Genomic DNA, 23,398 nt, shown 5'->3' with positions numbered 1-23,398 from the left:
CATGAATCCTTATTTGAAAAAGAGAAATTCACAGAAGTCATATATGTATATGTGGGTTTGGTGTTTTTTTGTAAGATTTAACTGATACTGTTTCAGCTCATTAAAGGCTCTATATAAATGAAACAGCAAAATTACAGTTTACAACAATGCAAACGTGGCTGGACCATTTGTTCCTAGAATTAAATTAGCTGTTACTCTATTGAGGAATTTGCCCTTATTCCTTCTCTGAAGAAGAAACCAGCAACAGTTTTCAAGTTACAATTATGTTTATCTTGGGGCCAGCTGTGGGCTGGAGGGTAGGGAACCAGCCTTGTGACTGGAAGGTCGCTGGTTCGATCCCCTGAGCTGACAGTATGTCACTAGTGTGTATGTGGTGTTTCAATGCATGGATGAGTTACATTTCCCTGTTGTGGGACTAATTAGGGTCACTTAATAATAATCTTTTCATATTTTGGTATTATCTGGGAAAAAATAGTTAACTTTCATCAGCATAAAAAACTGTTAACTGTACTGAGTACTGATGGACTAGTACATATGCACTAGCCACTATTCCTACTAGAGTATACCACTATGGAGGGTTGAGTTGCTGAACAGATCGATGGAGCCAGTGCCTAGAGACCACTGACTGCTGACACAGTTCAAAGACTAGGGCAATCCCTTGCAGATGCAAAAATTTGATGATTGAAATGCCATTTAATATGTAATGACTAGGCTATAAATGAAAGAGAAAGGCCCCTCAGCCCATACCACTACATTTAAAATCATTTTAAATATGTGCAGAGAAAAGAACTGCCATCCAGTAATGTCCTCCAGGTTTGTCAGATGCTAAAGGGCACTCATGAGTGAGTCCACAATGAAAATAGTACTGGATGGCACCAGGATGGTAGATCTACAGGACCAGGGCTGGGCACACCTGGACTGTGTACCAGAACTGTACTGAGTACTTGTGTGCTGGCAGGTTTCCTCTAATTCAGTGGTCTCCGATCCTGGTCCTGGAGAGCTACTACACTGCAGAGCATAGTTCCAACCACAATTTGCCACATTGCCACTGCTCCAGTTAATCAACCTCTTCCGAAGTCCATGATTGGCTGGATCAATAGTAGATTTAAGTAAGGGGCTTATAAGATAGAAGTTGAAACCAAACTGTGCAGGAAGGGTGTAATATCTATCTCCAGGGCCAGGGCTGGACCACTGGTCTAGTTAGTGTTCTGACAAGATTTCTGCTCTAAAGTATTAAGGACAAAAAACCTTCACCTAGTACAAATCTGGAGAAACCAAGGAGAACCAAAGAAATGCATTTACCAAAACAAACAAAAAACACAATAAAGTCAATAATGTTAACTGACAACTAGACAGCAAGTTTTTGCGCCCTTTCGACACGGACGAAACTGAGATTTATGGGGTTCTGAAGTTCTACAGTATTAAATTATAGCGATATGCGCTATTAGAAATGACGTTTTTATAATTTGGGTTTTAGAAGACGAAACATGCCCTTTATTGACTTTATTCTAGTCCTCCTCACTTTTTGAATCATGTGATGGACACCGCCGTGTTTTCGTTTTGAAGCGATCCTATTGGTCCGAATTCTCTCGTAGTCACATTTGATTGGTCGTCGCACTCTGCTTCCTGTTCCTCCGAGGTAATCAATGGTGCGGGGGGAAAAGTTTGGATGTGTTCATGCATTCCTGCAACTGATGTCGCCGAAATGTTCGAAATGAGTAGAGTGTCTCGTTCGTGGCGGGGTTCGTTTTTGACTATTTTCTTCGTGTTCGTCGTCGCTGCCTCTGCAGACGGCGCTTTGGAGCACCTACGAGCGAAAGCTGGCGATCAGACGCAGTCCAGAGCGGTGACGGAGCTGCTCCGGCGGCTGCTGGGAGACCGCGCTCGGGATTTTATCGTCTCCGTTAACGGCAGTCTGTCCAGCGACGGCTTGGACATGTGCGAGCTTCGGTCCACGAAAAACAACAAAGTCGTGGCTGTGGGAAACACCGGCGTGGCGGTGGCCACCGGAATATACAACTATCTAAAATACTTCTGCAACTGCCATGTGTCGTGGTCAGGAGATCAGCTGGACCTGCCTCGTCCTTTACCTCCCCTCACTGGCGTGCTTCGGATCCAGAGCCAGTACAGGTGAGCGGTTCCCTCCTAGAGCGAGCGTGCGTGAGCGATGGACTCAACATAGGATACCCACTAGAGCAATGGTCACCAACCCTAGTTCAGGAGATCTGTTTTCCTGTGGGCTGTAGTTCAAACCACAACTGCTCCAGATAATTTACACATTGTGGTGTATTGTGATGGCTGGATCAAATATAGTAGTGGTAAGGGTGGGGCATGTTAGAAACAAGCTGGTGCTAAAATATGCAGGAAAGTAGATCCCCAGGAACAGGGTTGGTGTCCACTGTCCTTGGATAACCTGTGATGATAGTGGTGCAGTGGTCACCAAGTCCTGGAGATGTACTTTCCTGCAGAGTTTAATTCCAGCCACAACCTGCCACATCTGCTAAATAACGTCTTCAGAAGTCCTTGATTGGCAGGATTGGATGCATTAGTCTAGGTATGGAGAGGATGTAACATACGCTGCTGGAAAGTAAATCTGCAGAACCAGGGTTGGTGCCCACTGCCCTGGGTAAGGGTGGACGATATGTGATGCGATGCGCAGACACATAGGCATCACTAGATATGGGATGTGAAGGCATTTTCACAACATACAGCAAGTATCCCGATATCTAGTTCTTCTGACATATAGAACTGTGCCAATAACTATTTCAGTTTTTTAGATCAGTGTTTCCACAAATAAACTAATAAGAATACATTCATTCACTTATTATAACACTGCATATAGTACAGCACTGGTTGATTTTACTCACAGAGTTTGGTTTTATAACACATAAAGGTGTTCAAATGAATTACCCAAGACTCCGAAAAGAACGTCTTGACATTATTTTTTTGTCACAGAAAATTGTACGTAGAGGAGTATGTACAGTCCAGCTCCCGGACTCTCAAAAGCACATCACATGTGTCCAACTGTTCCTGGTGGGCTACAGCTCTGCGGAATTTGGCATTCTACCTCATTAAAAACACCTGATTCAACTCACCAGCTAATTAGCAAGGCCTTCCTAAGTTGAATACAGAGTGTTTAGAGAGGGAAAATGCTAAATCGCTGAGCTGTGGCCTACCAGGCACCAAGTTTGACACCCTTGATCTAAAGTGAAATGCAGGCCACAGACCTGTCACTTATTTGCAAAACTGGAGACAGAAGCAATAAAAGCACAGGCCCTTACAGACATTGGTCCCCAGCTGTGGTCTTGGAGTGGCCTTGCCCTGCAGTGACACAAGTTCAGCATGTTCTCATGGGGTGCTTGGAAATAAGCTGGTGAGTTTAAGATGTTGGAAAGTACTAAAATGTTCAGTACAAAGGGACAACAGGACTAAGTGAAAAATGCTAAAGGAAATGAGTCCTGATCTTAATGCTTGAGTGTGTAATCTAATTAAACCCAAAAGACCACAGAGCTATCACCCATTTCCAAGACTGGAGACTGAAACAAATAAACAGGCCACGTAAGTAACTGAAGTACTTTTACAAATGTCATGTCTTGGTCAGGAGATCACATGAAAATCAGCTGAATGTCCTGTCTCACTCAGACAGTGGTTCCCAGTGCTGTACTCGGAGTAGCTCTGAATGGCACAGTTTAGTTCTGCTTCTTCTCCAAAGCTGCTTTCAAATGCAGGTGGGTTTGGTAGTTTTCTCTCAAGAGGAACTTGTGCATCTGATGCATTCATGTGGTTTATATGAAAGCAGTAAACAAAGCTGTACACAAACATGGAGGAACCTTTTTTTGCCTATTTTAGCCTATTTTACAGATGCTTCTGAACATAAACAAAGCAGAAATAAAGGTTAGTTGTTAGTTTTAGTTAAATATTGCCTTTATTATTTATTAGACTTAAAAGTAGCATAAAATATGAGCTATTATTTTATGACCTAAAAGTATGTTATAAGCTTATTAAAATATGATATTTCTAGTCATGTTTTATTTGTTTTAATTGGTTTTAATAGGTCACATGATATCACTATATTGGCAGGTAAAAACCCACAAAATTATCTCTCAGTATACAGAGGTTTCACTAAAATCACCTGCTTTCAGTGTTCAAACAATTCCTCTTTGTCTTCTCCTAAACAATTCCTCCTGTTTGATTGCACTGAAAACCTGCAGCCATGCTGGCCCTTTGTGTACAAGACTGGTGACCCCTGATCTTAAGCGTGTAGAGTGAAACACAGGCCACAGAGCTGCTATATCCATTTACAGGAAAGGAAACTAAAACAAATGAGCACAGACCTGGATTGTCTGAGGTGTATCTGCGACTGCTATGCATTGTGGTCAAATCAGCCATGTTCAGCAAAGGAGACTGACATACATAACCCATAAGTCCAGTCTTGTCCACAAGAGACTGACATACATAACCCCATAAGTCCAGTCTTGTCCACAAAGTGCTGATGTGGCTGCAGGTTTTCATTCCAATCAAGCAGAAACATGCCTGATTCCATTGGGTTTAATCAGTTGAAGTCATTGCACTGATCCAGTACAGAGTATAAGTATTAGGATGCTATCAGCAGAACATGATGGATCAGATATCAGAGAGTAAAAAACAAAGTGAATTCCATCTAATCCTGTAAAGAATCTAACCTGAAACAGCACGCACTCACATTGTGCGATCTGATGTTGTTAACTTAGTAAGAGTTTGAGTAGTTTCAGCATGATAGCTGATTTTTAGATGCTCATTTGAAGTGCTGCAAGTGTTATACGTCAATGTTGATATTGGATGATATTCAGTTTCAGTATAGGAATAGAAGAAGTGAAACATCTCTCATTATCTCTAATTATTAAACAAATTACATGCAAAAAATGCACCTAATCTAAACATAGTTATAATGTGGTATCAAATTGTAGTAACTTAACATTAATGAAGCTATTAACTGTATATTTAACAAAGAGATTGAACCCATGCTTCCTGCATCTAAGCAAAAAGAAAGTCTTACTGACCTTGGTTTGTTTCTTTGGATTGGACAGTTTTGTTCTATTTTCTGTTAAATGTACACCAAATGAAACCTTGCATAGTGTGGTAAATGTTAACCAGATAGAAAATGCATTTCCAGAAGAAAATGAAATATTGTGTAGTTTTAATGTACTTTACTCTGATCTTTCAAGACAACCTGAAGCACCCAGTGAATTGCCTACATTGCAGTTAAGTGTCAGGTTTTGGAAACAGAGTTCTCAAAAAGGAAATCTAAACAATGCATGCAATGGACATATCAGTATTTAGATGTGTGGATGTCATGGAAATAATGCTCATTATCTAGCAAGTATATATCACTAAGAATAGCACTCAAACTGAAAATAGCTACCATGGTGTTTCAGTATGGGACTATGGTGAAGTCGGTTGTACGGTGGCCTCACAGCAAGAAGGGCATGAGTTTGATTGTGTCCTTTCTGTGACCTCTCACAGTCCAAAGACATGCAGACAAGCCAGTTGGAGATAATAAAATTGCCCCTAGGTGCCCCTGGTGACCTGTCCAGGGTGCTTTCTGTCTTCTGCCCATTGGGTGCTAGGATCCATGACCTACCTGTGTTTGTGGGGGACAAGTTAGCCAGCTTGCTGACTGCAGTGTTAGCTCCTTGGCTAACTGCAGCCCCACACTAGTCACCAACCATGCCAGTTATGTACATTTTTGCTACAGATCAGTGTGGAACTACATTCATGGAGGTATAGAGTTTTCTTGTATAATTATGTTCACTATTCTGTCTTTATAATTAGCAGGTTAGCTAGCTTGTATGCTGCACCAACATGAAGGAAACTGCACATGTGTAGTGTGTCTGTAACTTTAGAGTGAAATCTTTAATATGTGCATGAACAGACACATCAGCATGGCAAACATATCATGAATTGCCCGTTTTAAAGAATTTCCCTCAGCAGCTGTTATACTGTTGAAATGCTCAGCATTTTCTGTTTAGGCTACAGCTGTCTTTGACAGTGTTTATCTTGAGAAACTTTTCATTCTGTTAATTTGCTCAGTATGATCGGGTTAGGATCATGTTTGTTTGTCTTATGTATGTATTTATGCGGGCCCCCGCAGGGCAGCCTCTGCGGTGTTCTGTGCGACTCAAAAGCCCATGAAAAATGGTGCATTGTTGGTGTCCCCTTTGCTATTGTTTGGTGGAAGCACAGTGGACACTTGCGTGGTGGACGGAGCTTTTTAAGTCTTGTGGTTGTGTGTTTCTCTCATTAGATACACATGGGCAGTCATGCATTATGCCCTCTAATACACACACACACATGCACGCACACACTGCAAGCCTGGGAATAGCGCACAATCAGAATGTGACCTTACTCTATAGACTAAAGATGAGTGATAAAATGAATACTGAGCAAATGCCTGAATGACTTTTTAGGTTTAGAAAGGTAGAATATATGACAAAATGACAAATATCTACAAATATAAATAGTTAGCGGCTTTATTGAAGAATGGGATTTTTCCCATAAACGGACATGTTGAGCTTTACAAGCTGTTTCTTGTGTTCATTTGCATGGAAGTTCTTCGTAGGTAAGGCGCTAAATAAGCCATCCCCACCAGTGCAAAGTGTCAGTAGACTGCTGGTAAACAGTGCCTGTCTTAGTAAATCTGCCCCCAGTAGTTTTAATTAAACAGTGAATTGTCATATATGACTGTACGTCCTCAATCTGAAGCAGAGATTCACAGAGTATTATAATGTAAACTGATAATGTAGACATGTTTGTTGTCTAAATTGTGCTTATTTAGCTTAAAGTAGGCTAAAGTTGATAAGCAATACTAGAAGTCAGTAGTCACTCAGATCTTTTCAACAAATCACCTAAATTCTCTCAACTTTAAGGCCCTTTAAAGTGAAACAGACATGCCAATGTGGTTTTTAGGGCACATTATGATTTACTGTAATCTATAAAATATAAATTAAATTCAAGCTGTCTGAACACTGGGAACAACCATTCTAGACAGTGTTGTGCTGAAGTCTACTGTGCATGCATGAATGTCATGCCGTATATATACAATTACTGTTTTTTTCTGTTTATGCATTACTGTTAATCTTAAATTTTTCAAATGAAGATTTTTATAAATAGAGTTTGTGAATGTAACAATACAGTTTGTGAATGTAATGTATATATGCCTGCATGCGTGCACATGAAGGTGAGTCGGATTCTGTGGTTTACGATTCTGTATGTTTTATAGGTTTATACATCAACAGTCCTCATATGTCCAGCACAAATATAAAGAAGCATAATGGACCCCAATCATGTCTTAACTGATTGACTAGATCTGATCTAAGTGGAGCATTGTGTACATTTAATTTATCCCTGAATCACTCCTTTAATATAGACTGCGTTTATAGGGCAAATGATATGTAGGTCAGACCCAACTCTCTGGTCTAATTTTCCATTATGTTTGTCTAATTTTGTGTGTATTTAGATTCAGGTACTACCAGAATGTGTGCACCCAGAGCTACTCCACTGTATGGTGGGACTGGCCACGATGGCAGAGAGAGATCGATTGGATGGCGCTGAATGGCATCAATCTGCCCCTGGCATTCACTGGGCAGGAGGCATTATGGCAAGAGGTGAGGTACCTTTCATCAGAGAAATCATTAGTGCAGAGGTGAGTTTATTGTACATGAAGTCCATAGTTGAAGACCTTACAGCAGAGGTCTTCAACTACAGACCATGAATCCAGTTTTCAGTCCTGGATTTTTTAATCACTGCTAGTTAATTAAACTGTTAATAGAACTGATTGACCGCCTAGAGTCACCTATCAACGATTTCCAAATTCTACCTACCTTTAGTCTACTGTTCCAGTAATATAAGATTATTAATAGTCATGGGCTTTTCCAGTACTATACTAGCAAATAATTTCATTTGTTTTTAAGTGGTTTAAGGTCAATTCGGCATGGCCAACAGGCCACTGACAGGACAAGAAAAATATATAAGTTGCGTTATATTTACTTCCTACTCATGGTATGGTGCCTTGTTGAGGCAAGGAAGCTTGCATGCATTGGAAAAACAGAGAGCTATGCTGCCTGGAGATTTAACTCCTTTTAGGGTCTTAGCAGAGGTGCCACACTAAACCTACCACCTATATTGGGCAGCAGCAATATAGGACCATGTCATCAATGGATGATCACCAATGCCAACAACAGAGACATCAATTCAACTGCGCAGAAGAATGGTAAACCACTTCTGTACCAAGAAAATGATCTTTAAATGCAACAATTTATCTCGTTTTCTCTGTGGTTCTTTATGGACATGAAAGCTGGACAATATACAAGCAGGACAGGAAAAATATAGATGTCTTTGAACTTGTGTGTTGGCACAAACTTTGAGTACCTTGATCAGCAAAGAAAACAAATGAATGAAGAATCATGATGAGAAGAATCAATTTATTGGAAAAGACTATTATGCTTGGAAGAGTCGAAGGTAAAAGAGTCAAAAGACAACCAGCTACAAGACGGATAGATATAATCAGAGGAATCAAGAACCAGCACATAAAGAAGCCTGAAAACCCAAACAGAAGACAGGATATTCCGGAGAAACACTATCCATGTGGTCACCAGAAGTCGGAAAATGATTTGACGACACATTTGTTTCCTCTTTTCCCTCTTTCTCTTTATCTATCTCCTACCTCTGAATCACCTGCTGTCTGTCTCTCATTCTCTGGCTCTGCTCTAGGTTTATATGTCTCTGGGTCTAAATCAGACAGAGATCAATCAGTTCTTCACAGGTCCTGCTTTCCTGGCATGGAATCGGATGGGGAACTTGTTTGAGTGGGGAGGGCCACTGCCACAGTCCTGGCACATCAAACAGCTCTCTCTGCAAGTATGATCTTTGCATTTTTAGAACTTTGCTGCACAGAGTCTATTTAAGTGTCTTCTAGAAAAAAAGACACTGTACTACCAGTGTATGTTTGGGCAGTATATCTAATAGTATTATTGTATATTACGATTGTATATTATCAATATGTACAATTCCATTTTCACAGAAGTTGGATGCTGTGCAAAATGTAAATGAAAACAAAATGCAATGATGTGCAACTCATTTAAGCCCTATATTTAATTGAAAATGGCAAACCAGCCATTAGGGGTGTACTTCATGTACTTCTGGTGCCTCTCCCAAGCCCGGATAAATGGTGCAGGTTGCGTCAGGAAGGGCATCCGGCGTAAAACTTGTGCCAAAACTATCATGCGGATCACAAATATGATTGCCATACCGGATCGATCAAGGCCCGGGTTAACAACGACCACCTCCGGTGCTGTTGACCAGCAGGGTGCCGGTGGAAACTGGACTACTGTAGGTCGAAGACCATCAAACAGGAGAGGAGTAAGGTGGATTAGAAGGCAGCGAGAGAGAAGGAAAGGCAGGAGTGTGGAGGTTAGAGTAGGGACTCTGAACATAGGGACAATGACTGGTAAAGGCAGAGAGCTTGCAGACATGATGGAGAGAAGGAAGGTAGATATTCTGTGTGTCCAGGAGACCAAATGGAAAGGAAGCAAGGCCAGGAACATTGGAGGTGGATTCAAACTGTTCTATCATGGTGTAGAGAGGAAGAGAAATGGAGTAGGGATAATCCTAAAGGAACAGCTTGTGAAAAGTGTTCTGGATGTAAAGAGAGTGTCAGACAGGATCATGAGCCTGAAGTTGGAGGTTGATGGTGTAATTTTGAATGTGATCAGTTCATATGCACCACAGGTTGGTTGTCAGTTAGAGGAGAAAGAGGAATTTTGGAGTAAGATGGATGAAGTGGTAGATGGTGTCCCTAGAGAGGAGAGATTAGTGATTGGTGCAGACTTCAGTGGACATGTTGGTGAAGGGAACAGAGGGGTTGAAGAGGTGCAGGGTATGTATGGTGTGAAAGACGGAAGGAATGCGGAAGGTCAGATGGTTGTAGATTTTGCAAAGAGAATGGAAATGGCTGTGGTGAACACATATTTTCAGAAGAGGGAAGAACACAAGGTGACATACAAGAGTGGAGGGAGGTGCACATGGATTATACCCTTAGCAGGAGATGCCACCTAAAGGAGATTGGAGATTGTAAAGTGGTACCAGGGTAAAGTGTAGCAAGGCAGCATAGGGTGGTTGTCCGTAGAATGAGATTAGAAACAAAGACAAGGAAGAGAGTGAAGACAGAGCCAAAGATTAGATGGTGGAAGCTGAAGGAGGAGGATGGTTGCAGGCAATTCAGGGAAAAATTGCAACAGGCCCTTGGGGGCAGTGAGGAGCTACCTGAGGACTGGGAAACTACAGCTAAGGTGGTGAGAGAAACTGGCAAGAATGTGTTGGGTGTTTCGTCTGGTCAGAAGAAAGAAGACAAGGAAAGTTGGTGGTGGAATGAGGAAGTCCAGGAGAGTATTCAGAAGAAGAAGACAGCTAAGAAAAAGTGGGATAACCAGAGAGATGAAGGAAGTAGGCAGGAGTACTGTGAGGCTAGTCGCATAGCGAAAAGGAATGGTGGCAAAGGCAAAGGCTCAGGCCTATGATGAGCTGTATGAGAGGCTGGACAGTAAAGAAGGAGTAAAGGACTTGTATCGTTTGGCTAAAAAGAGAGATAGACCTGGAAAGGATGTACAGCAGGTTAGGAAATGTACTAGTGAGTAAACAGAGAGTGTTGAGTAGATGGAAGGAGTACTTTAAAGAACTAATGAATGAGGAAAACGAGAGAGAGAGGACAATGGGGGGAGAGATAGTGGATCAGGAAGTGCAGAGAATTGGTAAGGTGGAAGTGAGGGCAGCTTTAAAAAGGATGAAGAATGGAAAGGCAGTTGGTCCAGATGACATACCTGTGGGGGTATGGAGATGTTTAGGAGAGAAGGCAGTGGACTTTTTAACCAGGTTGTTTAACATAATCCTGGAGAGTGAGAGGATGCCTGATGAGTGGAGAAGTAGTGTACTGGTCCCCATTTTTAAGAACAAGGGTGATGTGCAGAGCTGCAGTAACTACAGAGGTATAAAGTTGATGAGCCACACCATGAAGGTATGGGAAAGAGTTGTTGAAGCAAGGCTAAGGCGAGAGGTTCAGATCAGTGAGCAGCAGTTTGGTTTCATGCCCAGAAAGAGTACCACAGATGCAATTTTTGCATTGAGAGTGTTGGTAGAGAAGTACAGAGGCATATGATAGGGTGCCAAGAGAGGAACTGTGGTACTGTATGAGGAAGTCAGGTGTAGCTGAAAAGTATGTTAGGGTGGTGCAGGACATGTATGAGGATAGTGAGAAAGTGGTGAGGTGTGCACTAGGAGTGACAAATGGTTTCAAGGTGAAGGTACGGTTACATCAGGGATCAGCTTTGAGCCCCTTCTTGTTTGCAATGGTGATGGACAGGTTGACAGATGAGGTCAGGCAGGAGGCTCCATGGACCATGATGTTTGTAGATGACATTGTAATCTGTGGTGAGAGTAGAGAGCAGGTTGAAGAGAATCTGGAGAGGTGGAGGTTTGCACTGGAGAGGAGAGGAATGAAGGTCAGTAGAGACCAGACGGAATACATGTGTGTGAGAGGGAGGCAGATGGAAAGGTGAAGATGCAAGGAGTAGAGGTCGTAAAGGTTGATGACTTCAAATATCTTGGGTCAGTCCAAGATATGGACAAGGATGGACAAGATTAGAAATGAGCAGATCAGAGGGACAGTGAAGTTGGAGCAGTTTGGAGATAAAGCCAGAGAGGCCAGGTTGAGATGGTTTGGACATGTGTTGAGGAGGAATAGTGGATAAATTGGTCAAAGAATGTTGGAGATGGAGCTGCAGGGTAGAATGAGATTGCACAGGCAAATAGTGCAACAATTCAAAAATAACATTTCTCAACATAAAATAGCAACTAATTTTTGCTCTTCATCATCTATGGTACATAATAACATTTAAAAGATCTAGAGAATCTGGAGAAATCTCCGTATGCAAGGGACAAGACCAAAAACCAGCATTTGCTGGCTGTGATCTTTGGCCCTTCAGACAGCACTGCATTAAAAACAGGCATGATTCTGTAGAGGAAATCACTGCATGGGCTCAGACACACTTCTGAGAACCACTGTCTGTAAAAACAGTTTGTCGCTGCACCCACAAATGCAAGTTAAAACTCTAAAACACAAAGAGGAAACTCTACATAAAAAAGATCATGAAATGCTGCCACCCTGTCTGGGCCCGAGGTCATCTGTAATGGACTGAGGGCAAGTGGAAAAGTGTCCTGTGGTCTGACAAATTGACATTTAAATTTTTTTTTGGAGTTCATGGACACTGTGTCCTCTGGACTAAAGACCACTCAGCTAGGTATCAGTGCACAGTTCAAAAGCCAGTATTCATGATGGTATAGGAGTGCATTAGTGCACATGGCATGGGTGATGTGCACATCTGTGACGGCAACATTAATGCTAAACACTATTTACAGGTTTTGGCAATATATGCTGCCATCCAGATGACATCTTTTTCAGTGAAGGCCTTGATTATTTTAGCAAGACAATGCCAAACCACATTCTGCATGTATTATAACTGCATTGCTCTATATTAAAAGTCTAGATGCTAACCTGACCTGCCTGCAGTCCAGACCTGTCACCCATTGAAAACATTTGGATTGCTATGAAATGAAAAATATGACAAAAGAGACCCAAAACTGTTGAGCAGTTGAAATCCTATGCCAAGCAAGAATGGGAAAACGTATCACTTTCAAAACTACAGCAATTGGTCTCCTCAGTTCCCAAACGATTGCATAGTGTTGATGAAAGAAGAGGTGATGTAACACATGCTCCCATTCCAACTTTTTTGGAATGTGTTGTTGGCATTAAATTCAAAATGGGCACAAAAAATAAAATAAAATTTCTCAGTTTCAACATTTGATATGCTGTCTTTGTAGTTTTTTACTTGGTTTACATAGTTTGAATATTATTCCATTCTATTTTTATTTACATTCTACACAGCGACCCAGCTTTTTTGGAAGTGGGTTGTATTTTTCATGTCTTTTTCATTTTTAACAAATGTTTTCACAACTTCAAAACAACTTGCATTCATGTTTCTTGAGGAAAAAAAAAGTTTTTTGTGAGGAAGACTAGCTAATTAGCAAGCACAGCTGGGGTAAAAAAGCACTGCCTTACACTGCTATAGAATGTTATGAAGCCAGACAGTCTTTGTGTTTTACATTAAAGCAGATTACAAGACAAAGATGATTTACTTTATTTGTGCAGTTTAATGCTGCAGACAATCAAATGGATTATTCAAATCTGACTTCAGATGTCTTTCTTCCCATTAGTTTAAGATCTTGGATCGTATGAGAGCTTTTGGAATGATTCCTGTACTGCCGGCCTTCTCAGGGATTGTGCCTCAGGGAATCACTCGGTAACAACTTTCAGTAAAAACCAAAATATTTCAGACTAGTCCATCTTAATCTGTGTTTTTCATGAAATTGAGTTGGTACAGAACTGTGACTGTGTAATATGATTTGTCATGTGTTATTACTATTTAATAATTTAATGCTATAGTCACCATTTTATGCATAGTGTGCAGGCCCAAATGGAACAGTTTCAGAATCCTGTGTTCAAGAGTTAAACACCATTATGTTGTCTTTAGCCTGTTTCCTCAAGCAAATGTGACCAAGCTGGGTCCCTGGAGCCATTTTAACTGCAGCTATTCCTGTGCCTATGTCCTGGACCCACGTGACCCACTCTTCCAGAGAATCGGCTCTCTCTTCCTGTCCCAGGTTGTAAGGGAGTTTGGGACAGACCACATCTACAACACTGACACCTTTAATGAGATGAATCCTGCCTCCTCTGACCCTGCCTATCTTGCCTCAGTTAGCCGTGCTGTTTTCACCACTATGACCTCAGGTATTACAGACGTCCAAAATGATTGGTTGCTATAGGGGGTGCACTGTTTTAAACAGATTATTGACAGAATTTGGTTTATACAGATACCAATAACCAAAGCATTTTAAAACTTGTACGTTTTAGTTAAAACTCAGGTATCCACTGCCCTAGTATCCAGTGCTGGGTAGCTTCATTCCATTCTAGTCAAGCGGTTCTCAAAACCGTCCTGGTCCACGTTTTCACTCTATTCCTATTTGTTACAAGTTACATTGGTGCAAAAATCTGTACTATCTAGAGGTTTGGTTTGAAACGTAGGGCCCTATGCTAGCCATATTGGTGAGCAAACAGAAAAAGCCTACCACTAACAAACATACATGAGCCAAAAAGAGGCACCAAGTTAATGTCTGTAATTTAAATTATTGTTAATTATAATATCAATAATTTAATAATAATAATTATTCATTATAATATTAATTTAAAATTTCCTTTTTATTTAATATGTTGGCCACTAATACATCGGCTACAGGACAGATCTATTAGCAGTTGAGAAGGCTGAGAGCTTCTCTTATTGGAGAAGTGGCTAATGTTAAAAGGCTTGCCTGCTTTGAGTGAAGAACACACACAAGCTCAGTGTCAGCTAGACGGCCTCAATTAATGTTCCAGCACCGTGTTCAGTCCATGGCGCGTCTGACTGTAATTGTTCTAGTTTCATAACCCAGAACTGACCCGCCTGCAATTCTGGGACACAGTCGGGGTCCTCAACCCCAGACTGTCTGCTTCTTATTCGAGGTGTCATGAAAACTGTGTTACTCCCACACCCTGTTGGTGCTCACATACATTGGCCATCATAGATTCTCCTCACTGTTGTTTATTCATGCCCTCCCTGGCTGCCTCCCTCACTCTCTTCCTCTCTTGTTGTCTGTTTCTGGCAGTGGACCCAAAGGCGGTTTGGCTGATGCAGGCCTGGCTGTTTGTCAATGACCCCGAGTTCTGGAAGCCTCCCCAGGTGGAGGCCCTGCTACGTGGTGTCCCGCTGGGCCGCATGATTGTGCTGGATCTATTTGCAGAGTCCATGCCTGCGTACTCTTTCACTCAGTCCTTCTATGGGCAGCCCTTCATCTGGTGCATGCTGCATAACTTTGGAGGAAACAGTGGTCTGTTTGGAACAGTAGAGAGGATCAACCTGGGCCCCTTTGAGGCCCTCCGCTTCCACAACTCCACACTGGTGGGGCTGGGCATGGCCCCTGAGGGCATCGAGCAAAACCCAGTGGTCTACGAGCTGATGTCTGAGCTGGCCTGGAGAAAGGAACCCGTAAACTTGGTCAAATGGGTGTCGCTGTATGCCTCCCGCCGCTATGGCAGCATGGATGACAATCTGACAGTCGCCTGGCGCCTCCTGTTCCGGAGCGCGTACAACTGCACCATCCCTGGATACAAGAACCACAACCGAAGTCCACTGGTGCGCAGGCCGTCTTTAAAGATGCAGACAGATATTTGGTATGACCCGGCTGACATCTATGAGGCATGGAGGCTGCTATTTGAGGCTGCACCTTCACTGCTTTCTGTGGAAACCTTCCGGTATGATCTGGTGGATGTGACGCGACAGGCTCTACAGCTCCTTACTGCAGAATTCTACCAAGAAATAAGAGACGCATACCAGGTGAAACACTGCCTCTTTAGAGCAATAGTTTGGTTAAAAATACGATTTTTAACAATTTTGTTCTTACCTCAAATGTAGTCGTTCAGCTGCTTATGAGGTTCCTGACACTGGACATACTGTAGTAGCAGCCATATTGAACACTGAGTGTTGTCAATACATGTCCCCTTTATTATTGACAGCAGTATGCTGTAAACTTTTGACTGACTGACTACATTTGGGATAAGGGTAAGACTGTGTAAATTAGATTTTTTTGTTACATAGAAAAAAAATTTGTTACGTAGAGTAAATCTTTTTGTACAACCCCATTTCCAATGAAGTTGGGACATTTTGTAAATCATAAATAAAAACAGACTACGATGATGAATGAATACACTATGACAATGAATACACTACAAAGACAAGATATTTAACGATAAAACGGATAAACTTTATTGTTTTTTGCAAATATTCACTCATTTTGAATTTGATGCCTGCAACATGTTCCAAAGAAGTTGGGACAGGGACATGTTTACCACTGTGTTACATCACCTTTCCTTTTAACAACACTCAATAAGCATTTGGGAACTAAGGACAATAATTGTTGAAGCTTTGTAGGTGGAATTCTTTCCCATTCTTGCTTGATGTACAACTTCAGTTGCTCAACAGTCCGGGGTCTCCGTTGTCGTATTTTGCGCTTCATAATGCGCTACACATTTTCAATAGGAGACAGGTCTGGACTGCAGGCAGTACCTGCACTCTTTTACTACGAAGCCACACTGTTGTAACACATGCAGAATGTGGCTTGGCATTGTCTTGCTGAAATAAGCATGGATGTCCCTGAAAAAGACGTTGCTTGGATGGCAGCATATGTTGCACCAAAACCTGTATGTACCTTTCAGCATTAATGGTGCCTTCACAGATGTGCAAGTTACCCATGCCATGGGCACCAACACACCTCCATACCATCAGAGATGCTGGCTTTTTAACTTTGTACTGATAACAATCCGGACAGTCCTTTTCTTCTTTGGCCCGGAGGACACAGCCTCCATGATTTCCAAAAACAATTTGTGGTTTTCTGCCTTGCCGTTTACTTGCAGAGATTTCTCCAGATTCTCTGAATCTTTTGATGATATTATGGACTGTAGATGATGAAATTCCTAAATTCCTTGCATTTGCACTTTGAGAAACGTTCTTAAAATGTTGGACTATTTGCTCACGCAGTTGTTCACAAAGTGGTGAACCTCACCCATCCTTGCTTGTGAACGACCTAGCCTTTCAGGGATGCTCTCTTTCTACCCAATCATGATACTCACCTGTTTGCAATTGATCTGTTTATCTGTGGAATGTTCCAAACAGGTGTTTTTGAGCATTCCTCAACTTTCCCAGTCTTTTGTTGCCCCTGTCCCAACTTCTTTGGAATGTATTGCAGGCATCAAATTCAAAATGAGTGAATATTTGCAAATATTTGCATCTGTTTGAACAATAAATATCTTGTCTTTGTAGTGTATTCAATTGAATATAGGTTGAAAAGGATTTGCAAATCATCGTATTCTGTTTTTATTTATGTTTTACACAACGTCCCAACTTCATTGGAATTGGGGTTGTACTTTACTTGGCTGATACGCAGTCATACATGTATTTCAGGCCTTCTGAAGGTCTGAATGTTGAGGTCAAGGTTGAATTTAATGTTTTGTGTGTTAAAACTGACTTGCTTCTAAAGAGCTCTTATTATTTACTGCACACTACTAGTTTAACTAGTAGTTGCATTCAACTAGTTTAATCAAATTAATTTGACTTTCAGGCTCAGAAGCTTTCAGAAGTCCTGACAGCTGGTGGCGTGCTTGTTTATGACCTGCTACCTGAACTGGACCGTCTCCTTTCCAGCGATGCCCATTTCCTTTTAGGGGCATGGATAGAGCAGGCACGGTCACTGGGCCTCGATGAGCAGGAAGCACAGCTGTATGACCTGAACGCTCGCAACCAGATCACACTCTGGGGACCTGATGGCAACATCCTCGACTATGCCAGCAAGGAGTGGGCAGGGCTAATGGAGGACTATTACTCACAGCGCTGGGGCCTGTTTGTGAACATGCTTGTGGAGTGTCTGGACCGTAGCCGTCCTTTCAAGCAGGACACTTTTAACCAGGCTGTGTTCCAGGTGGAGAAAGGCTTCATCTACAACCAGAGAAAATACCCGTCCAAGCCGAGCGGGGATACCTACGACATTGCCCGACGGATCTTTCTCAAGTATTATCCACATGCACTGAAGAGGTTGAAGTAAGGCATGTTTGTCTCAGCTATCATAGACTGAATATTAAAAAAATATAAAAAGTGCAAAAATATATTTGCCAAGCACAACACACCAACATCAAATCTAACTGAAGTGGTGATACTATAGACCACAAAAGAAGGAGAGGGTCAGCTTAGCTTATGTGAGTGAACACATTTAGCATGTGATGTAGTCTCAATTACTCAGAAAAGGAAAACTGTTGCTGTTGTTATTATTATTATTATTATTATTATTATTATTATTATTATTATTTTAAGTACATCTGCTGATACTTCCAGGAACATAGGTTGATCTAGAAGCTTTAACAGATGTACTGAGATACCAATACTGCTATTTCTACAACTTCTAGTACTATTAATAGTCATAATAATGATAGCAATGCTTTCTGTTCCAGAAATTTGTTTGTTTATGAAATGCTTGAAAAGCTTGTTCTTAAAGATCAAGCTCATTAGATGATTTTTTTTTTTTTGTAGGATTTTTTGAAATCTGCTTGCATTCCTGAGCGCATTCAAGCAGCGCAGCTCAAGAACTACATTTCTACAATAATCTCTTCCATTCTAGGTACAATAAATGGGATGTTACATTCACATTTGGGAATCTTAGTGGTTTACATGAAATAAATCCACAAATGCAAAACAGGTCTTTAAATTGACTGTACCATCAGTTACCATGGTTCTGTTTCTCTGTTAAACATCACTGGGCACAGGCCTACCTTTAACCAACAGATTTGTTTTATAAAGCCTTTTCAAGCTAAATGTAGAAAGGGTGAGCAAATTGCAGCACAAAAATTATTGTACAGATCATAAATCATTTAAACACACTAACAGTCCACTTAATCAGAAACCACTACCCTAAGCATCCATTCACTCACCTGTTTATGAGGTCCACTTAACTTCTAGGTTTACAGTATAGATGTGCAGTTACAGACTGTAAACTGTAGATCTGTTGGTGCTCAATTTCTGAGACACCCTTTACCTCATTAATCATTGGTCAGTTTTTGACCTCAACAAGGTGGACCTGCAAGATAGTTGTTTCTAATAAACTGGCTCTTGAGTGTGTATTATGCTGCATGTGCATGTTATGTTGTAGCTGAATCCAATTTGGCCAGGAAGGAAGGTCACATGCTCAGAGGTAAAAGTCCAGAGTAAAGTTAGAAGGAAAGTTAGTTTGATTCAAGACGGTGTTTATTGTGTATTGTGTTGTACTTTTGAATTAGAAATTCCACTTCTATTGAATTTTCAGGTGCCAGAGTAAATATTAAATATGAGATTGTGAAATGTTGTAAATATTTCGTAAGTCCAAATCTCATGGAAAATATTTTAGTTTATAAATATCTATATAAATGTTAAGAAGCTAGAGTTCCAGCATCTGTCTTAATCACTTGTACAGTCATGATGAAACACTATGAGAAAATGTCTATTATTAATGTTACTGGCTAGGATAATGTAATAATGTGTAATTGTAAAGTCAAGGAGCTGATAATAATGCACACCTTTTGTTATTGTCTTATGCTATTTCTGTTTTGAAAATTGTTTTTTACTTTTATAAAGAAATCTATTTCTAGATCACTGTTTACACTTTTCTACTTTTATTATGGGAGGACAAAAAAAATCAAGAATTTTACCGAAGCAGGATATTTTTTAAGTAAAAAAAAAAATGAGCCAACATTGAACATGTATCACAAAAATATTTGAACTTAATGACTTTGAACACTTTGAACACTTACTTTCAGAAGGTTATTACCAAGCAGTAAATCTTAATGCAGGACTAAAAGTTCAAAATTATGTATTTTACACCCAGTAGAGTACAAGTGCCTGTCTGTCTTTTTGAGCACTTTCGTTTATGAGTGTAAGTAGCATTAATTGTCAGGAATCCATTTGAATGTGATTAGAAATTGCTGAAAATGAAATGCTATTTTTGTATCTTGGTGAATAAAACCTATTCTTTTCCTATCACTAATGTCTGTCCTTCATGGTACATTTAAGAGTTTTTTCCGCAGTTATATCATTTTTACACTTTAAAGTATTTATTCATTTATGGACCAAACTCAAATTGTAGCCTCTTTCACGCTAACAAAGAAGAAAAAATGTAATGCATCATTAAAACCACTTAACCACTTACTTCTGGAAATGTATGCTGGTTTTTTTTTTTTTTTTTTTTTTTTTAAATGTTCTGAACATCTTCATCAAGTCTTACATATCCTGTTAAAGCTGGACTCAAAGAAGATAAAATCTGTTTACAACCCCAATTCCAATGAAGTTCGGACGTTGTGTAAAACATAAATTAAAACAGAATACGATGATTTGCAAATTCTTTTCAACCTATATTCAAATGAATACACTACAAAGACAAGATATTTAATGTTCAAACAGATAAACTTTATTGTTTTTTGCAAATATTCACTCATTTTGAATGTGATGCCTGCAACGTTCCAAAGAAGTTGGGACAGAGGCATGTTTACCACTGTGTTACATCACCTTTCCTTTTAACAACACTCAGTAAGCGTTTGGGAACTGAAGACACTCATTGTTGAAGCTTTGTAGGTGGAATTCTTTGCCATTCTTGCTTGTTGTACAACTTCAGTTGCTCAACAGTCCGGGGTCTCCGTTGTCGTATTTTGTGCTTCATAAAGTGCCACACATTTTTAATGGGAGACAGGTCTGGACTGCAGGCATGCCAGTCTAGGATGCTTGGATGGCAGCATATGTTGTTCCAAAACCTGTATGTACCTTTCAGCATTAATGGTGCCTTCACAGATGTGCAAGTTACCCATGCCATGGACACTAACACACCCCCCATACCATCAGAGATGCTGGCTTTTGAACTTTGACCAGACAGTCCTTTTCCCCTTTGGCCCAGAGGACACGACGTCCATGATTTCCAAAAAAAAGGACACAGGACACTTTGCGTCAGTCCATCTCAGATGAGCTCAGGCCCAGAGAAGCCGGCAGCGTTTCTGGGTGTTGTTGATATGTGGCTTTCGCTTTGCATGGCAGAGTTTTAACTTGCACTTGTAGATGGAGCGATGAACTGTGTTCACTGACGATGGTTTTCTGAAGTGTTCCTGAGCCCATGTGGTAATATCCGTTACAGAATGATGTCAGTTTTTAATGCAGTGCCGCCTGAGGGGTCAAAGGTCATGGGCATTCAGTTGGTTTTCTGCCTTGCCGCTTACTTGCAGAGATTTCTCCAGATTATTTGAATCTTTTGATGATATTATGGACTGTAGATGATGAAATGCGTGTTGAGAAACGTTGCCCCTGTCCCAACTTCTTTGGAACGTGTTGCAGGCATCAAATTCAAAATGAGTGAATATTTGCAAAAAACAATAAAGTTTATCCGTCTGAACATTAAATATCTTGTCTTTGTAGTGTATTCAATTGAATATAGATTGAAAAGGATTTGCAAATCATCAAATTCTGTTTTATTCATGTTTTTACACAACGTCCCAACTTCATTGGAATTGGGGTTGTAAAAAAAATCGTTTTTAAAGCCTAAATGGTTTCTATTTCTATGAGATGAATAACTGAAGGTTGAACGCTACAGCATAGTCTAAGCTTAAGGCTTTTTGTCCGTGTCCTGTGATAAGTAGAAATCTAAAGGTTCTTCAGAGTCTCTCTTCTCTAGACAAAAATAGAGAAGAGAGGACAACAAAACAAAGGATGAAGGCCAAGTTCCCTTCATGTCTCAAATGACGCATGCTCTCTGCTGTCACTGTGAAGGCATCTTAAGGTTGCTGATCTTAAATGTGATCAAGAAGGCGTGAATGTCTGATAGGTGGTGAAAAGGTTTTCTTACAAATGGAAGTGGATGGTGTATGGCTTGTATAGTAATCTACACTCACTGTTTACTAGAAACCCTATTTTGTACTTCCATTAAAAGGTAATTTATTGTATGAGATACATCTACCTTATATATCTACTATATCGGTGTACACCACTGTACACCCCCAATGAAGGCCTGCAAGGTATGGGTTTCTAATAAAGTGGCCTGTTTGTGTGTAGAATAGTGTATATGAAGCATCCTTGATCACATATGTATGCACTGATGGTTCTTGCTTTGCAGTTTAAACTGCATAGATGTGAAGTGAGAGCACATTTAAGATTTGACCAGTACAGTATTTATTTTGTAAAACTTGAACAAAAACAAATAAATACATTTGGCATCTCATTCATCTGGTAAAGAAAGACAGAAAAGGTATCAATCAGAACAGTGAACAGATCAGTGGTGCATTTGCAGAATGGAAAAACCACAATTATTCTACCTGCTTTAACCTGTGGGATATATGTTTTCCATGGACGACTCCAGGTAATCAGAGTATCTTTCTTTCCTCTGAGCTGCCCTGACCTGCATGCTCTTCAGCACCAGCGCTGGGAACTCTGGAGCTGTGCGATCCACGTACATGCCCCTGTCACTGAAATACGACTGAAGAGCACTGAGGAACTGAGGAGAACAGAGCAGTATAGAACAAAATAGAATATAACACAGAGGAGAACAAAATAAAATAGCATAAAAAATGAAGTACATCAGAATAGAATACTGTAGAATATAATCAAGCAGAGAAGATCCAAACATTATTAGAATAGGATATAATCATAGAACAGAGTAGAATAGTACAGAATATGATAAAATATGATAAAATAATAGAACAGAATTTAAAATAACAGAACACAGCAGAGTCGAAAAAGAATGTAAATAGTAGAACAGAAGATGAAAGAAACAGCAGTGCAGAACAGAAAATATATTAGGGAAGAGAAAGAAGAGCTTTACTGAACACATTGGTTTGCTTTCTTTCCTTAAAATATTGCAAATTAATCATCAAATTTACTATTAGTGAATACTAAGGTACAACAGTGCACTGTTAGCTCACCAGGTCTCGGTTCTGTGCATTTTCCAGCGTCCAGAGCTTCTCGAAGATTGACTTGCCCAAGACTCCCACTGGAAAAGAGACCACCCACAGCACCAAAACAGCATGCACAGCCTTCTTCATCCTGCAGAGATTTTGTGAATACTGTAGAAGCAGAACGCATAATTAGTTCCAGATCAGGTTGTAGTGTGAAATCAGTGTGTTTACACATCTCAGTGGTAATATGAATATGTCCTTATACACTGCAATATTAAGGAGACATTATTACCGCTCTCATTATGTGTCTTCTGCAGTGTTTTTCTTCAGGGCTAAAATATTAAATAACATCTTTATCATAATAACATCTCTCTGTCAAATGCTAAAACCCAAACCGTAAGCCTTGGGAAGCCAAATCAAATTAGTTTAAAATGAATGCAGGTACAAGAGATTACAGCCTACCTTTCTCGTGCTGCCTCGCTCTCTTCACTCCCAGTGAGGAGACAGTGCTTTTATATAGCAGGTGATGGCTAGTGATGATGCTGTCAGACCATTAGAACAATTACCTTTCACAAAGGAATATACTGAAACACACCTCCTTATAACTACACTCATTGTCTATTTTATCAGCACCACATATCGTATAGGTGCACTTTGTAGTTCTGCGATTACAGACTGCAGCCCATCTGTTGCTTTGCATACTTTTATTAGCCCCCTTTCACCTTGTTATTCATTGGTCAGGATCCCTACAGGGCCACCACAGGGAAGGTA

General features: G+C 40.5%; 1 protein-coding gene and 1 long non-coding RNA gene across 2 annotated transcripts; one reads left to right on the top strand and one right to left on the bottom strand.

Moving 5' to 3' along the window:
• The first annotated feature begins 1,659 nt into the window (after window positions 1–1,659).
• On the top strand, window positions 1,660–19,739 carry naglu (N-acetylglucosaminidase, alpha). The gene is made up of 8 exons (XM_017700732.2): window positions 1,660–2,130; window positions 7,496–7,643; window positions 8,749–8,895; window positions 13,303–13,388; window positions 13,620–13,876; window positions 14,788–15,515; window positions 17,296–17,771; window positions 18,258–19,739. Exons 1-8 carry the CDS (start codon window positions 1,670–1,672, stop codon window positions 18,265–18,267), a joined length of 2,313 nt encoding a protein of 770 aa, XP_017556221.1. The 5' UTR covers window positions 1,660–1,669; the 3' UTR covers window positions 18,268–19,739.
• A 2,310-nt stretch (window positions 19,740–22,049) lies between these two features.
• Window positions 22,050–23,123, bottom strand: LOC119263038. The gene is made up of 3 exons (XR_005130059.1): window positions 23,090–23,123; window positions 22,655–22,795; window positions 22,050–22,227 (listed from the first exon to the last, which is right to left on the bottom strand). It is a non-coding gene; the product is annotated as an uncharacterized LOC119263038 (long non-coding RNA).
• Between the last annotated feature and the right edge of the window lie 275 nt (window positions 23,124–23,398).

Source organism: Pygocentrus nattereri, chromosome 3, assembly GCF_015220715.1.
Source record: "Pygocentrus nattereri isolate fPygNat1 chromosome 3, fPygNat1.pri, whole genome shotgun sequence".
NCBI classification, from domain to species: Eukaryota; Metazoa; Chordata; class Actinopteri; order Characiformes; family Serrasalmidae; genus Pygocentrus; species Pygocentrus nattereri.
The sequence above is the reverse complement of the archived record's forward strand: the minus strand, read 5'-3'. Positions and strand labels throughout refer to the sequence as shown.